The sequence below is a fragment of the Colius striatus genome, chromosome 8 (assembly GCF_028858725.1).
Source record: "Colius striatus isolate bColStr4 chromosome 8, bColStr4.1.hap1, whole genome shotgun sequence".
NCBI classification, from domain to species: domain Eukaryota; kingdom Metazoa; phylum Chordata; class Aves; order Coliiformes; family Coliidae; genus Colius; species Colius striatus.
In genome coordinates, this window is record NC_084766.1 from 12,986,134 (window position 1) to 13,004,010 (window position 17,877).

The 17,877-nt window shown below is 38.7% G+C and overlaps 1 protein-coding gene across 1 annotated transcript in view; it reads right to left on the reverse strand.

The window, feature by feature from the left end:
• Window positions 1-17,877, reverse strand: part of CTNNA3 (catenin alpha 3) — a 493,584-nt gene that overhangs the window by 43,435 nt on the left and 432,272 nt on the right. The window contains exon 14 of the mRNA XM_062001246.1: window positions 15,596-15,777. Within this exon, the coding sequence (XP_061857230.1) occupies window positions 15,596-15,777 (182 nt within the window). The remainder of the gene's footprint in view (window positions 1-15,595; window positions 15,778-17,877) is intronic.

The window sequence follows — 17,877 nt, forward strand, 5'->3', positions numbered from 1 at the left end:
GAGTGCATCAACAGGCTTCAGAGATCCTGACTAGTCTCATCTGAGGCCCACTCCCATGACCTCTGCCCACTGGCACAAGGGCTCCATTTAAGCTATGGTCCACCCCTCAACTCCCACCCCACCCAAGCCTTGACCTGAACCACGCACATACCTGCCTGCAGCCCTCTTTCTAGCCCTATCCTCTGGATAGACTTTGGACTTATCTTGCCAATAGCTTGTATCCTGGATGGACTCCTCATGCACAGGCTGGAGCTTTGCTTTGTCCTCTTCTCCCTTTTTATTTTGCTCCTAAGTGGACCATACAGCTGCTTCACTGCTTACTTTGTCTAGGACTGCTGCCCATCCCTGCTAAATGGTGAACATCTACAGAGCGTAACATGAACTGCTGTGGAGTGGCACAGAATCTGGCTTTATATTGGGCCTAATGGTCCTCATACAGGTATAGTTTTTCCTTAGAGTGTCATGATCAAAGGTCACTGTCCTGCCACAAGCTTCCCAGTTGCCTATGAAAACTGGCCTGGAAGTTGTTAAATTACTGTCTGAACTCTTCTTGTCTTACACTCCTTATGTCAGGAAGTAGTACTTGGGAGTCTGAACTCACTTTCCCTTCTGAGTATAGCATTCCTGAATGATGGATGGCAAAAGATGGCTTTTGGGTACAAGAAAAGCCTATTTTAACAAGAAGTTTTATTTGCCTCAATGTATGACTTTGCAGTTGACTTGCTTCTGGTCCTGGATGACACTGGGTAGACAGACTAATTTATTTGCTGTATTTGAATACATCCCCAATTTTTTTTAAGCTGTCTTTGGTTATGTACCTGAGGCATGACCATTAGTTCCTCACTAACCTTCTTGCCTAATCAACAATTATATCTTTACTCCTTCATTGCTTTTTGCCTTAACTTTTACACTAAGGGTTTTAGTACTGCTATCAAGAAGTATCAGGTACCCTGAAATAAATGTACAGCTATTTGTAAAATTGATAAAAATGCAAGGATTTCATTGATGTCTTAGAAGTACAGGAGAAATAGTGAAATAGCAACAACTATTACTTGTACCTGATTTCTCAAGGACACGTTGTTTAAAAGAAAATGCTTAGTTACTCTGAGACAAGGAGGTCTAAAGATGCATTCATGTTCCTATTATTATTTTGGTTTCTCCTATGTACACAGTTTACTTACCTGTACAGGAGTTATAACTAATATGTCAGTAGAAAGGATTTACACATAACAATAGGATTATGAGAATGTTTAAAATATTACACATTTTCTTAGACTTAAATGTATAAAATTCTTTTAGGATGTGGAGCATGTAATTGCTATAATCAGAGGAATTAATCTTCACAGCTTCCATGACTACAGCATGAAATACATGATTCAGAAATTACTTTATATAGTCCAGCAGTAAGTCAACTAAAATTATCAAAAAACAAACCATCACGGGAATTTTAAGGAGTTTTACCTAAACTTTTAACCAGATGACTAGTAGAATTCTTTTTGAGAGAATATATCTGAATTTCTGCCAATAAGGATGAAATTTAAGTTATTTTCTATTCCAGCTGGCAAGTGACTCTTTGTTTCCAATCAGTTAAAACATTCTTTAAAGAAGAATATGTCTAACATGAAGAAGACTCCACTTCTGAGGCCTGATATTTGTACCTGGGTTTCTTCCAGGAAAAGCAAGATTTTAAAAAACTGTTTGCAAGCACTGGCAATATAAAAGTTTAAATTAGGAAGGTCAAATATCAAGATAAAATGCTCTTTTGCCACCTCTATCCAAAGTCTAATGTAACCATTAAGTTCAATAATTAAAAAAAAAAGCATAATGTTCACTTTTGAGCCAAAGAAATGGAAGTTGCACAAACAAAAGAAAGTATCTTTTTAAAAAAGTAGTTGAGAAAACACCAGCTCACAGAGATCCAAGAGTGATTTAGTAGTAAAACCATTCCTACAAGTGTCATGAAATTAGCTCACCTCTCAGCTCATAGATCAGCACTTTTCTTTCCAGAATTGGAAGTGTAATAGCTTGAAGAAAATCAGTATCCAGAGAAGACCCAAGCCAATGTCTATGCAGCAGCTTAATAACCAAGAGTTAGTAGGTAAAGTATATCATATCTTTAACTGAATTATTTGAATATTAATAGCATTCATGGGTGGAACTAAAGTACCTGCTGTATTCTAGAAGCTTTTAGTTTTGATGTAGCTTAAAACATGACAATAAACTTGAGAGACTGGGAACAGAAATAGCAATGTGTGACTAAGTGTTCAAAAAAGCAGAAGCTACTCAGTGGATACCATAGTAATTAATACCATAGTAATTAATACCATGAACCTGATGCTGTCATGGACCCACTGGTGTACATGCTAGGCATCTCCTGTCAAAGAACTTAAAAGCTAACAAAAAATAGTAAATAACAGACACTCCAAGCTAGTCTTCAAGTTCACCTTCAAAAAGTTAAAGAGGATGCGCAGACCTAGAGGCTAAGGTCTCATCTCAGTCCTGTGGAAAATTGTGGAGCAAATCCTCATGGAAGGATTTTTCACTTACGGGATATGGTTAGGAAGGGAAAAGGGCAAATTGCGAGTATACAGAAGAAATTATCTTCTGTAATGGAATGGCTAGTTCTGTGGGGACAGCAGTGGATGTTGATCATTTTAAAGGCTTTGATCATCCTTAAGTGCCCTTGCAGACAAATTGAAGAGCCATGACTAGATAGGTGGACTACAGCATGGGTGAAAAGCTGTCTGGATTGTCAGTCTCACACAATGTCAGTGGTTCAAAGTTTAATTGATTAATTGTTACAAGTCACGTTCCTCAGTGGTTGACAGTGGAGCCAATGCTGTTGAACATCTTCATCAATGACTTGGATGATGAGACAGAACACCTCTTCAGAAGCTGGCAGATGATACCAACTCAGCAAGTTGGCTGATGACAGCAAACTGGGAGGACTGGCTGATTCCCCAGAGGCTGTGCTGCCATTCAGTGGGATCTCGATCAGCTTGAGAGCTGGGCAGAGAGAAACCTTATGAAGTTCAAGAAGGACAAGTGCAGAGTCCTGCATCTGAGTAGGAACAGCCCCATGCACCAGGACAGGCTGGGGGTCGAACTGCTGGAGAGCAGCTCTGCATGGCCAAGAAGGCCAATGGCATCCTGGGATGCATCAAGAAGAGTGTGGCCAGCGGGTCAAGAGAGGTTCTTCTCCCCCTCTACTCTCCCCTGGTGAGGCCCTTATCTGGAGTCCTGTGTCCAGTTCTGGGCTCCTCAGCTCAAGAGGGACAGGGAAGTGCTGGAGAGAGTCCAGCACAGGGCCACCAAGATGGTCAGGGGACTGGAGCATCTTCCTTATGAGGAAAGGCTGTGGGAACTGGGGCTGTTTAGTCTGGAGAAGAGGAGACTGAGGGGGGATTTCATTACTATTTACAAATATCTAAATGGTGGATGTCAGGAGGTTGGGGCATCACTTTTTTGATGGTATCTAGCAATAGGACAAGGGGTAATGGGATGAAGCTGGAACACAAAAAGTTCCACTTAAACATAAGAAAAAACTATTTCACTGTGAGGGTGAGGGAGCCCTGGCACAGGCTACCCAGAGGGGTTGTGGAGTCTCCTTCCTTGGAGGTCTTCAAGAACCCCCTGGACCTGATCTAGGTGAACCTGCTTCTGCAGGGAAGTGTAACTAGATGATCTCCAAAGGTCCCTTCCAATCCCTACCATTCTATGATTCTATGAAGGTAGCATTTGATACTTGAATGATTGGGCTGACCTTCAGAAGGAACTCAACAAGCTGAAAGAATGAGCTGTAAAATATTTTGAAGCTCAACAAAACAAACCATAATCCTGTACCTGGAATGGAAAGACTCCATGTATCAGTGCAGAAGCAGAACTAAGTGGTTAGGTAAAAACATATAAAATGACCTAACATGAGTTAGAAGTATGCCCTGGCACAGTAAAGGTAAATCACGTGATGGGCTGCCGTTCTAAAAGCATAGCCAACAGGCTGAGAGAAGAGATGGCCCTTTACTTGGCCCTTACGAGGCTGCATCTGGAGTCCTGTGTCATACTGTGTCCTCAGTGCTACACAGACACTGAAAAATTTAATAAGGTCCAGAGATTTGGGGCACACTGCAGAGGATGAGAGAACAAAGCTTCAGCCTCAAGAAAAGGTAGAAGAGGGGTCTAATATGCATTCTTCCATTTCCTGAGGAGAGAATATAGAGGACACTGACTTCAGAGATGCACAGTAAAAATACAGTAAGGTTGCATGGGGGCAAACTACAATTAAAATGTCAGGTGAAGATCTTTACTGTGGGTGGTGAAACATTCCCACTCCAAGGAGGCTGGACATGCTAGAATCTCCAGTCTTAGTAATTTTCAAAGCTTTACTGGACAAGCCCCTGAGCAAGTTGATTTAATGAAGAGATTAGTCTGCTTTGAAGAGGCTGGACTAGACCCCAAAGGTCTCTTCCAAACGCATTTTCTTCTATGCTGAATAGCAAGTGATCCCAGAAACTAACATGCCTGCTGCTGTCCATTTCTCAACCTGAAGTATTTCTGCAATATAATGGAGAATAATGAGCATCCCCAGTATAGCACTGCATGGACACATTTAAGAAAGAAACCTAGTAGATATTAAAAGAATAAGGTGGTACTATGAATGTAATGAGCTGACTGAAGACAGAAGCAGTACTGAGAGATGAGAGAAAAGAGGTGTGATTAAAAGGCTTTACAGTTAAGGCAGGTTGTTGGTTTGATGCAGCTGAGGTAAGGAGTGTGTAAAAAGGTTGTAAAGGAATAATAGATGCAAAAGAAACAAAGCTAATGCATACAGTCATGCAGATGTACCTACTCTCTTCCTATTTTGATGCTGACATGGAGCTCTAATTTATCTATTCTCTTTATCTCTAGTCCAGTTGCAAGCAAATGCAAAAAATGTTTACTGAAAGTAGTTATAGTTCAGTTGTATTTTGCAACAGTAATGTTGCAGAGTAAAGAAAGCAATACTATGCTCGTTATTTCAGTCATTAGCCGTTCACTGTATTAGTTTATGGGCATTTAACATGCTTTGTTAACCTGCAAAACAGCAAGCATCTTAACACGGAATTTGTTACTCTTCTCACTGAACCTCCTCTGTAGCTGCCTTTAGAACCTGTTTATGTCTCAGTCTAGAAGTAAATTCTGACTTTGTTTTTCTGAGTTGAAGGATCAAAACCAGATATGCATACATGATTTACCATGCTGTCATAGTTTGACATGATAGCTGTTTCTGGTAATGGAAAAGGGGCTGTAAAGATGGCTCCTGTAAGGAGTTGCTCAAAACTCTCCCCAGCTCTGAGCCAGACCCACTTCTGGGGCTGAGCCAATTAGACACCTTCACAATCACTTTTTAAGAAGAAGCAGGAAGAGGAGGATTCTTCCCATTCTTTCTTTCTTCTGTACCTTCTTCTTTTCCGGCTGGTGGTGGTGCAAGGAGTGGGAAGAGAGAGAGAAGCAACCATGCGGACCCCCCAAGGTCAAGGAGGGAAGAGAGGAGGAGGTGTGCTGGAGCACAGACTCCCCTGCATCCTGTGGAGAGGACTTGTGAAGCAGTGATTTGTTTGCATTTCATTAAAGACCCTGCATCAGGGGCAGTGACTCACTTTGCTAAAGAGCCCAAGCCTAGGGCAGTGACTCACTTCATTAAAGATCCTGTGCCAGGGTCAGTGACTATGGCTGGAGGAGGCTGTGTCCCATGGGAGGGACCCCATATTCACAGAAGCTGTAACTGTGGGGAAGAATTCACACCAAAGCAGCTCATTAGCTGGAAGATGAACTGATTTGAGCAGCCCTACAGAAAAGGACTTATAGATATTGATCAGTGAGAAGCTCAACATGAACTGGCAAAGTGTATCTGCAGCTCAGGCTGCATCAAAAATGTGACCAGCAGAAGATGATTCTCCCTCTCTACTTGACTCTGGTGATATCCCACCTGCAATACTACACCTGCAGCTTTGAGGCCCCAAACATAAGGACGTTGATCTGTTGGAGAGAGTCCAGAGGGGGCCACGAAGATGATTAGAGGGCTGCAGCACCTCTCTTATAAAGACAATCTGAAAGAGTTGAAAAGAGAAGGCTCCAGGGAGACCTTGTAGCAGCCTTCCAGGTAACTAAAGGAGCCTACAGGAGAACCAGAGAGGAATGCTTTACAGCAGTCCACACTGATGGGACATGGTGTAATGACTTTAAATTGAAATAAGGTAGATTTAGATTAGATATAAGGAAGTATCTTTGCTGTGAGGGTAGTGAGGAATTGGCACAGGATGTCCAGAGAGGCTGTGGCTGCTCCATCCCTGGCCCAGTTGGATGAGGCTTTGAGCAACCTGGTCTAGTGGAATGTGTCTCTGCCCATGGCAGGAAGGTTGGCACTAGATGATCTTTAAGGATCACCTTCCAACTCAAACCACTCTGTGATTCTTTTTAATAACAGTACTATTGAATCACACTACAGAATTATGCATATTACAGGAAGAAAATCCACTCAATTTGCAGGCAAATTGGATGTCTAAACATTCAGAATAATAGACCCAAACTGTTTCCAATTTCATTTTCTTAAAACATTTCTCTTTTTGTTCTAAGCCTTCATTCTATAAAGTGATTTTCATTTTGAAATGCATTAGCTATTTTATACAGCCATATATTTTGATTTTTTAAAATAAATTCTACTATCAGAGGACTAATGTTTAGGACCTTTTAGATTTATACTGAGGCCCTCAGAGTGGTGAATGCCATTTCTGATTAAATATTTGCTGGTATTTGTCTTTAGTAATCAGGTGAGACTATTTTTAGTATAAAAGTGGTAAAAGAGCATCCAAATGAGTACTATGAGAATGATCATATTCTCTGTAAAGATTATTAATGAAGATACAGCATGAAATTCAGTCTTAGTCAAAATCTTTTGAGATGGGTAGGAGGGCAGATATTGAATTTTTGCCTTCTAAATCCTTACTTATTTGTGGAAGTTGAAGTTGTATACATTTTAGAAGTCCCATGACAATCAGGAAGAATGAGCAGTATCAGCTGATTGTCTTGCATGATACAATTTAACTTGACACACTTAACAATTCATCACAAATCTGAGAGTCTTCTACTTGAGAGTAACAACTGCCTCAGGCTACTACATGTAGTTCTGGCAGGACAGTCGGTATCCTGCAAGTACTGCAAAATCTGACATAACATTTACACTACTCTAGCTAATGCTGTTCTGCTGCTCACTTTAACAGTAAAATGTAGCTGCTTAATTTACTACGTTGTAACAATTAAATCTTGGTGGTTCTGCAAATATGCCCACATAACTAAACTGTACTTTAGAAATAAATTTCTCTTAAAGTACATGTTTATGTAATTAACTCTAATAAAATTTGCTCTTAAGCTAGAACCCTAAGGAGGCTTTCCCTACTTTGCCCAAAGCAAGTCTGTTCCTTCTGACGACTCAGTTGGAAAACATCACTGTTGACTAAACTTCTACAGCTTTCAATCTTCAGGTGATTTTTTTTATTAAATAATTGTCGAGTTGATTGGTTTTGTATGCATCTTACAGCACAAACAGCGAGTATCTATGGACTCTCAAAAGCATCCCAGACTCCTTAATGAAATAATGCTGACCTACGGATTCTCTGATAGGAGCAATGAGGGGAAGGAAAGGGGAAATTTCTATATGTATTTGAAGTTGAACTGTAGATGTAGTGTCACTACAGTTTAGGGGTTTAAGTAATAAAGGTGTCATTATCTTCTGTGGCAGTGACTCACTGGAGTGGCAACCAGGGAGAAGACTGAGCAGGAGACCTGGGACATGTGAGTGATTTTGGATGGAACTGATTGACATCTGAGGGCTAGGAGGGGACAGAAAAACGCAAGGAAGACAGGGGATTTTAGTGTGCAATGGAAAAGGTCCACCATATTTCAGAAACATCTAGTCACTGATGGGAAACTAGGAGGACCATGAGTAACTCTGAAGTGGAAAGGGACACCACAAAAGGTACATGAAATACAGAGTTATTGATAAACTTGAATAGGAAAAGAATATCTCTTCTCTCCTCTTCCATCATCATCTTTTTGTGCCACGGTCTTTTCAAGTCCCACTAACTACAGAACTGCAATCTTGACTTCCCATCCTGTTTTTCAATCCCCTCTCTTTTCCAAACAAAGACTAGATGACCAGAGAGAGTAAATGAATTAAGGCTGTAAGACTGTGGCTGTTAGCAGGTGAGGACTTCCTAGACTGGGTAGCTGCACTTGTTGTTAACCAAGAGTACTAGAGAAAGAAAAGTTTAGGCTAAGTTGCAGTCCTTGCAAGAATTAGAGGTATTATAATTGTATTTAGGCTTATTATAAGCATAAAGGGAGAAAACTTTTAGGTGATGACTTCATTTATTTTTCCAAATCCTGTTACTTTACTATTTTTACAATTTTTCTAATATTAACTCTGACATTTATACCATTTTAGAAACAAATGTCAAGTATCAGGAGCAAATACGAGACACTTTCTGAACAGTTTGCTAAGAGCTGCCCTTTTTCTTCTTTTTTATTTTTTTTAAAGAAAGTGTTCATATAACCCCATATGGAACCTCAAGCCTACAAAGTAGGGGTAAAGCCCAGTGATTCTCAGTTTTATACCACGTAAAACTGAAAGTGATTGTCATAGAGACTTCAGCCAGGCAGTGTAAATCCTGAATCTGTGGACTGTATACCCTCAGAACATGCTATGAAAGAACACTAGCAGGAGGCAGTTACCGCAGCTGGTCTCACCATGGCTTATCTTTAAAAATCACCTCAGACATGGCCACAAGCTCTGCTTTTTATGTCTAAAATTCATCTGAGGACCTGGTAGTATTTCTCCTATATGAAAAGTGCTGTAAAAAAACTCACAGTGAAGACATGCTGAAGACATCCTAACAGTTCTCTGTTATGATGAACTTGGTGATTCAAATAGTAAGACTGGCCACTAAAACTGTCCTCAAAAATTCAACAGATTTTCTTTTGCGCTGAAATCATAGAATCATAGAATGGTAGGGGTTGGAAGGGACCTTTAGAGATCATCTAGTCCAATCCTCTTGCAGAAGCAGGTCAACCTAGATCAGGTCACATAGGAACGCATCCAGGTGGGTCTTGAAGACCTCCAAGGAAGAAGACTCCACACCCTCCCTGGGCAGTCTGTGCCAGGGCTCCCTCACCTGAACAGTGAAATAGTTTTTCTTATGTTTAATGGGAACGTTTTGTGTTCCAGCTTCATCCCTTTACCCCTTGTCCTGTTGCTAGCTACAATAGAAAAAAGGGATGTCCCCACATCCTGACACCCACCATTTAGATATTTGTAAATATTTATGAGTCTTTCTTGCTACTTTCTCAAAATTAATTTAAAATTATGCTATCACATTGTAAGTACTGCTTGAATTAGACACACATTGCTTTATATGAGCAAAAGAGGATTTGTGTTTGCTTATTGGTAAATACCTTCTTAATTATAAATCTGCTATGGCAATGGGGGAAAAGAAAAAAAGAAAGAAAAGTCCTCCATTTACACAGAAAGCTTAGGATAAACAAGAAAAACCCTGCACCACAGATTTCTCCTTGTACATTTTCAGACAATCAGCAGAGAAATTAAAATATTTTTAAAACTATTACAGCCAGTCAGGCAATTTCTTGCTGTTTACCTCTACAGAAAGGAAAACAAAATGGCAGAACATCAATGTGTAATCCAAATGATTAAATACATTTTTCCCCTAAAATTAATATTGCTTTCATTTTTAAACTTAGACATTTTCAATCAGTGAATATTCATACTTTTGTACTGAGAATGGAGGGCAAAATTAATGTGACAGGACACAGGGAAGAAAAAAACCCCAAATTATAGAAGCACACATATGTGTATATACATACCAAAATCCATATTCTTTCACCCTTCCATTCCTTTTACAGATAATTCTGACTGTCGTACACTCCAAAACAATGGCAGAGAAGAGGGACACAGCAGTGAGATGCATAGCAGTATTGCATCCTAAGGGAATACATATCCACCCATGTGTGTGTATCTCTCTAACCCCAAGCTGTCTTTGGGATAATTCTGTCCACACTTTTGCATGTGTTTAAAACCAGGATTCATATCTGTATTTGGGATAAATATATAAATAAGTAGCTATTTCAAGAGCCCTGCCAAGGTTTCTTACCAATATTGTAAATTGAAAATTATTAGAAAGCTTGGGGAGAGGGAGAGAAGTATTTTCTTATTGATTCAACAGTGTATCCAAGCCCATCTATTATCTACTTATTCCGTTTCTATAAAATATAGCTTTGAAAAATAGTAATTCTAAGTTAGAGGAGAACTCTGAAATGCTTAAAAAATTGTAATCACCTTAACACAGCTCTTAGTCACTGTGCTGGTTTTGTCTGGAGTAGAGTTAATTTTCTAGCTGGTACAGCGCTGTGCTGAAAACAGCATTTGATAACCCAGGGATGTTTGTTTTAGTTATTACTGAGCAGTGCTTGCACAGTGTCAAGGCCTTTTCTGCTTACCCTACCCTGCTGGGGGTACATAAGAAGCTGGGAGGGAGTACATCCAAGAGAGTTAACCTGAACTAGCCAAAAGCTATTCCATACCAGGAGGACATCATGCTCAGTATATAAACTGGAGGGAGTCAGCATGGAGGATTGCTGCTTGGGAATCAGTCAGTAGGTGGTGAGCAATGGCATTGTGCATACATGGGGGTTTTTCCTCTTTTTTGTTGTATTCTTTTTCATTACAATTATTATTATATATGTGGTTTTTATTATATTTTATTTCATTTAGTTAGTAAATTGTTCTTAACCCACTCTTTTCCTGATTCTCCTCCCCATCCCATGGCAGGGAGATGGTGGTGGTGGAGTGAGTGAGCAGCACTATGGTACTTAGTTACTGTGGAGTTAAACCCTGACAGTCATATATACTGATTGTGGCCTAATGTAATTCTTTATGTTTCAGAATTCCTTGTGTCATGAAATTATATCTACTTTAATGTCAAATTTCTGTAAGTTCTCTTCTGTTTATGGTGAAACAACTGGTTCACAGGCCAAGATTTAAAACTGAAATACACTGTATAGTATCTGCTTTCCAGATACCTCCCATATCCCAAATCCAAACTAGGCTCATGTGACTCCTATACAAGTCTGCCTGTTCAGATGCCAGTTCTGTTCTAATCTTTCACTTAAATACCACCCATCAATATAACGAAACAATGCCACATATACTGAAATCTAAGCAGAGAGTTAAATTAACTGACTGCTCTGTGTTTATACAGTCTTCCCAGGAATGATGTTTACTTAAAGGCTCAATTTAAAGGCATAAAATTCAGTAATTGCCAAGACATAAACCATTCCCTTAAAATAGGGTATTCCCACACAGCATGACAGATATGCCACCGCCACAAAAGTGGAAGCTAAAAGACAGAATAAATGGCTATTTTAAAATGAGTAGGCATAACTTTTGGACTGAGTTTAAGCCAATAATGGTCCTTGTACAGCTGTGGCATTTCAGGCATCAGACACCTAGGACTACAAAGGGACTTAGGTGCACTAATACATCTTCATCAATATTCACATCACACACATTGCACTGTTAGACAGCAGGATGCCCTTTAAATGAAAGTTAGATGATTTAAATGAGATCTACAAAACAAAATACTCATTATAAAGTTATCTAAGACGGTCAATAGGAAAAACTATGGATGGAGGAATCCTTATTTCTCATTCTGACCCAGGAAACAGAAGCCTTTCAAAAGCTGAACCAAGAACTGAAGTCCTGCTTTCCCTACTCCATAACATAGAATCATAGAATGGTAGGGGTTGGAAGGGACCTTTAGAGATCATCTAGTCCAACCCCCCTGCAGAAGCAGGGTCACCTAGATAAAGTCACATGGGAACATGTCCAGGCAGGTCTTTAAGACCTCCAAGGAAGGAGACTCCACAACCCCTCTGGGCAGCCTGTTCCACTGCTCCGTCACCCTCACAGTAATTGGTCAACACTCACCATGGTGACAGAATTTGGGCTACATCTGACTTTAGTGCACAGAAATAAATATCCATCTCTGCTGCCATCTCTCACTAACAAATGTCATAATTGCTAGCCTACAGCTTGTACCACGTGCAAGGACTACAGAAACGGTGGTTTTGTGGAAAGGAGCAACCTAATCATCTTTCTGTCTCTAAACTATCCAATTAATATTTAATATTTAACAATTACATATGAAACTTCTAGAATGGCAACTGGAATCCCTGAACACTAGTCAAGCAAATTCCTCCTCTGCATAGGGAAGTTTCAATGAGATGCTGTTAAAGTATCTCCCACAATTCCCAACACTTTGGGAGGTGAAAATAAGTTTAAACCCCTTCTAGCCAAAGAAATCAAATATCCTACTATCTTGAGCAAGTCCGTAAGGAATTAGAAAATCAAGCAAACCTTGTTCTGTACAGTTCTGCACGACAAACATTCACAGGAAATGCAGATATGCACTCTGGATAGATCGTGACCCAATCTGGTGCTCTGAAAATGCCTAGCCCCTTTAAACAGAGAAGTGACAACACACCTCTCCTGCATATTCAGAGGAGGGTACTAAGTGACAGGCACAAAGGAACCATCTCCCAGGCTTTGCTGTTTCTGCATAAGGCCAGAGGGAGAAATAACCATGGTTTCTGGTCAGTCACCAGGCAAGCTAGCACAGCTGAGCCAAGAAGGTATTTCAGAGAAAGACGGGAATGGGACTGCAGCTACAGGCTGATGACAGATAGGAAACACCAGTGGAAACAGCAATAACCAATACCTCATTTGTTTCTCAGCTTTTCTAAATGCTTTTTCTTTTGACATCATGGCAATATAGGACCAATTTCACACTCCTTGTTCTTCTTGCCTTATTCACAGTAGTACTTCTAAAGAAACTAAAACTACAATCCAGTTCAGTTTCAGCAGAGCAGAACTCAGGGAAGAAACTGCTACCAAATTCTCTCATTTCTAGCAGCAACAAAACTATCAGGAACTTTTTATAGTATCCCCTAAAAAGCAAAATTCTGCTGGAGTGAAAATAGGAACAGGAGACCACATTTTCAGCAGAGAAAATGCCTATTAACCAATGCCTTCACTTCTGCCTGTCAGGGCCAAAGCTTATGTGTTTTCACAGATTTTTAAACAGATTCCAGGGATCAACATAACCAGTTTTGCATAAACCTTCCTGATTACCATGCTCATAGCACTGATCCACAGCTGCTGCTATTTGCAACATTTGTTATAATGTATTACAACAATTGAGCTCTTGCTCAATTACTTTTCCACTTGTCAACTACAGGTTTTCTATGACAATGATTTATAGGATGGTTCGCCACAGTAAGGATCCTCATCAAGTTTTAGTATGCTTATGTCATGTAGCATACACAAAGTTTAAAGAAAGCTGGAAAAATACAAGCTACATAAAATTAGAGAAGTCGGGCCTAGTGTCTATTGCAGAGGACATGCTCATGAATGTTCAGTAGGGTAAGAATTATTTCAAATAAGGTTCTATGGGTCCTTTCTGCCAAGACTCAAAAAACAATAGCAGACACATCTGCCTCTATAATCAAATAAGGAAGCTAAGCCATCATAATCTACTTCAGATAGTTACTTTTTACACTAGTCCTAACTTCTGCTGAGCAATCATTATCACTGGCCTTCACTGAAGTCATCCTCAAGTATTTCTGTTAATGATCTGAGGTATACACATTGATACTTTGTGTCATCATTATTCTCATTACCTTCTGTCTGAATAATGAGTTCTTTTGATACCAACATTAACTTGTTTTTACTTAACTATATTACCATTGCATAACTGTTTAGGATAATACATAAAAACATTAAGATACCAAAAGGACCTTGAAAAAATAAACCTCTGGAAAGCACTCATTGAGTTTAATGGCCCATTATTGTACATACAGTATTTACAGAGTGACCTTCATTTCTGCTACTAACAGCCCTAGAAACAGAACAGAAAACTTGGTTGGATAGTGTTATCCCCAAGAGATTACAATTTCAGCATCAAATACAATAGAGTATGTACTTGCATATGCTTGCATATCTCAAATTATAGTCTAAACAACTTTGAAGTACAAAAGATTAATGCATTTCCTAAAATTTGGAAGTGAATAATTAAAACCCATCTTCCAATAACATAGTTCCCTACCATGCTCTGAAGACTAGGATTTCCTTGCTGTCTTCCCAATAGATTTTAATTTTACCTTCAAGTAAATTACTGCAGTGGATTAATTTCAGACTGCTCTATGGATTCTTTGGCTATCAGCAACTCTGGACATGAGCTACACTTCAACTTAAAACTACAGATTATAGTGTGTTCAACTTAGAGCCACAGATGCAAAACTAAGACTATGAACTGGCCTTGATTAATCTTAAATAGTTTCTGGCCTAGAATAACTTTGATTAATCTAAAGCTAATTATTGAAATATTTAAATTTAAATTTATATTATTTAAAAATTTAAAGATTTTTGGTGAGGGAAGTGACTTTAATTGTAAAGACTGAGTTTATGGCACAATACGGTTTATTCCAAAGGTCTCAATATAAATCATATACTTTTAAAAAGAATAAAAGGATTGCAGAGTTCAACATGCAGATCTTTAGATCTCTCTCAGGTGAATTTAGAAAGTGCTACCATGATAAGATGCAACAATTGTCTTTCCCAGAATAGGCCTAAGCCAGACCACAGCTTTACCGGCTTGTTCAGCTCTATGCAACTTTGTTAATTCACACACCTGAAGAGGCTTAGATTTTTTTCCAAGAGGCTTAGATTTTCCTTCATATCTTACATGAGAGAACTTAGGAGACATGAAATATCTTGCAAGAATGGTTATGTTTTAAGGCTCCAACTACCTATCATCAGCAAATATTTTATTAGCAACCACATGGGAAAAAGACCCCACAAAACCAAACACCACCAGTACCTCCATTTGGTAGAACTGATTTGATTAAATTTACTGCACATTTATTCAGTACGTAGCAGAAAAAGATCCTGAACTTACGATTGTTTTCTATATACATGTATCATAGAACACATATTTTGAAAGGTATCCGCTATAGGACACTTCATTGTTTAAATCTACATATAGCAACACGATATAGTTCTCTTGAAAGGAACAGCAAGTAATGTAATACAAAATCTGTATGAATCCAAATGTATACAGCCAGACATATGCTCTGTACAGTATGTTTTATGAGTCACAGCATGGTATGGTACAAGTAGAAAAACAACAGATGAGACAAAACTACAGCTTAAAATCGAGATTAATTTGTTACTTTCCCTTTTTCCTTGAGAGCAGAAATAAGGCACTCAAAAATACACAAAAACCCCAACCAAATAAATAAGACAGGAAAAAACCCAAATAAACAAAAATTAAGGACAAGCATAATTACAAAGTTCAAACTTCCTTTCATTTCAGTACTACTAGCTAGTGAGGTAAAGCTAACTAGCTCAGTACTTCCTGCCATACCAGTATGACAATGGCCTCCAACATTTATAAATATCAAAGATGCTTTTTTCTTTTTGCATAATTACCTTGTGAAGTCAGTCATCTCCATCATAATCACACACATCCTCTTGGCCAAAACAATTATGTCATTGCTGGTATCGTCCCATATTTCAATCTCTGCATCAAGCTTACTCTTGACTTTTTTGAAATCAGCCACTTGCTCAGCTATCTTTTCCTTTTCAGCCTCTGGCAGTTGAGTCATCTTGGCCTGAAATGTAAAATAATTTGGTTTGAAAAAAAATCTATGTAAGAGTGGCTTGGTTTGGTTTGTTTGTAAAACAAAATCACTGAATATTATTAAATACATAGTTTAAACACACCATAGCTTGAGTCAACTGTTCCAGCCTGAGCACTTTTGAATTTCAAAACCTGTATGCTGTCATTGGGTTTGGTAAAATAAATTACCTCAGTGTTATGAGGACAGTGGTGGCCATGAAACTAGTAATATTAATGTACTGAGAGAAGAATAAATTCTTCTTAAGAGTCTTTATGAAGTATGACTGATATTTTCCTTTTTCTTAGGAGCCTAAGTGTTAATTTTAAGTATGCAAGTTAAAAAATATATTATTCTTTCTAGTAGGAAAGAATAAAGGTTTAATGGTACCAAAACTTTCAACTATACTTGCTGTCTCTCCTGCAAAGGTTCTACAGTATCATTTTAAGAACTGAGAAAGACTCAATTGTTCAAACATGTATCTTCTGTCTTAAATAGAACATGTCATAAAGCATTATGAGAATAAGGTTACCAAAAATGTGTCTTGAATGACAAGAGAAAAACATCCATTATTCAGCCAAAGCCAAACTGGGCTCAGCCAGGACACAGTCCTATACTAAGCTGTGGGTTCAAATTGCACTGTTTGCAAACATTCCACCATCCAAAACTGTTTCAAATAAATGTTTAGTATAGGTAGAAAAGCATGTTTTGTTCAAGTTCAGACTATGGAATCAGAACATTCAATCTGTACTGAATGCATATATTCTGCCTATGTTCAAGCATTAGTGAAGGATTTAATAGATAAAGAGTGACACAATATCTGAAAATACAGCATGGTAAGAGAAATATTTTACCTAATATTATTCTCATGAGCAAGACTATCAGTCTGTTCTAGACAAGTGTCAGATACACCCCCTGTGTACCAGGCCAGGTAGCATACAGTGGCTAAGAATTTATGTGGCCATATGGTAGCCATGGGCCTTTAGAACACCTTCTACTACAGGAAGCGAAGATACCTCTTGGTGTCTTGGTCTCAATGGCTCTAGTGGGTTTTGTATATCACCGTCTCTATCATGTGGTACACCTCTTGGTACCACAGGCCATCAGGAACTCACAGTTACATACGACAATTCATAAAACACTGTAATTATGCCACAATAAAACAACAAAATATATGACTAATTCTTGTTTATAAAACATGTACTGTCCATAAACCAGAAAGCTAAGGCAGTGGCGGAGTTACTTATAATTAGTATAACAGGTAAGCAGTTTAATAATGCCTACATTTTTTCAAGCCATACCATTTCAGAGATCTTGTTTGTGCCTGAATCACTCTGTCAACAAGGTTAATTTCCCCATTTATGTGAATTACTAGAAATTACAGGTCTCCTGAAACTCACTATAACTATGTCATTATTGCAGTCACAGAATTAGAAAGTATAACTACTTTAAGGAATACTTTTCCTGCTTTGTTAAAAAACAAAACTAAAACAGACCAGAGAAGACTAAGACACATTTTCCCCATTATTTCAGGATAATCTTGCTAGGAAATGCATGAAACAGACAAAAATAAGAGCTGGGCTCCAGTCAAGAAGTATCCTACTTTATAATCTGGTACATATTTGCTGATTGGTGGATGCTTTAGGGTATTTCCTAGCCCCCAACTTCAATACTGCTTTGACATAGGCCTAAATCTGGAAACCACAAGAAAGATGACATTTTAATAGGGAACCATGACATATAGTATCCTGCTATGTGCCAACGATAATGAGTTTCAGGTAGAATCAGGCACTTTATCCACTGGAATAAAGGGGCAAAGGAAACTACAATTCTGACCTTGATTTATCTTTCATTTCACTTATACTGCTTTAAAACCGTGCACAGCAACAAAATAAAACAACTGTATGCACCATCTTTTAAGTGAAGATATGACTTTCCATCAAAATAGACAGCATAATGGTGAATGTGAAATAACGATCTGAACTGAATGACTGCTATTACATGAGTGCAGGTTTATTTTGTGCACCAGGAAAAATGATTTTTTCATTACTTCTAAGACAAAATGTTTTTTCTTGCAGTAGCAGATAACAGAGT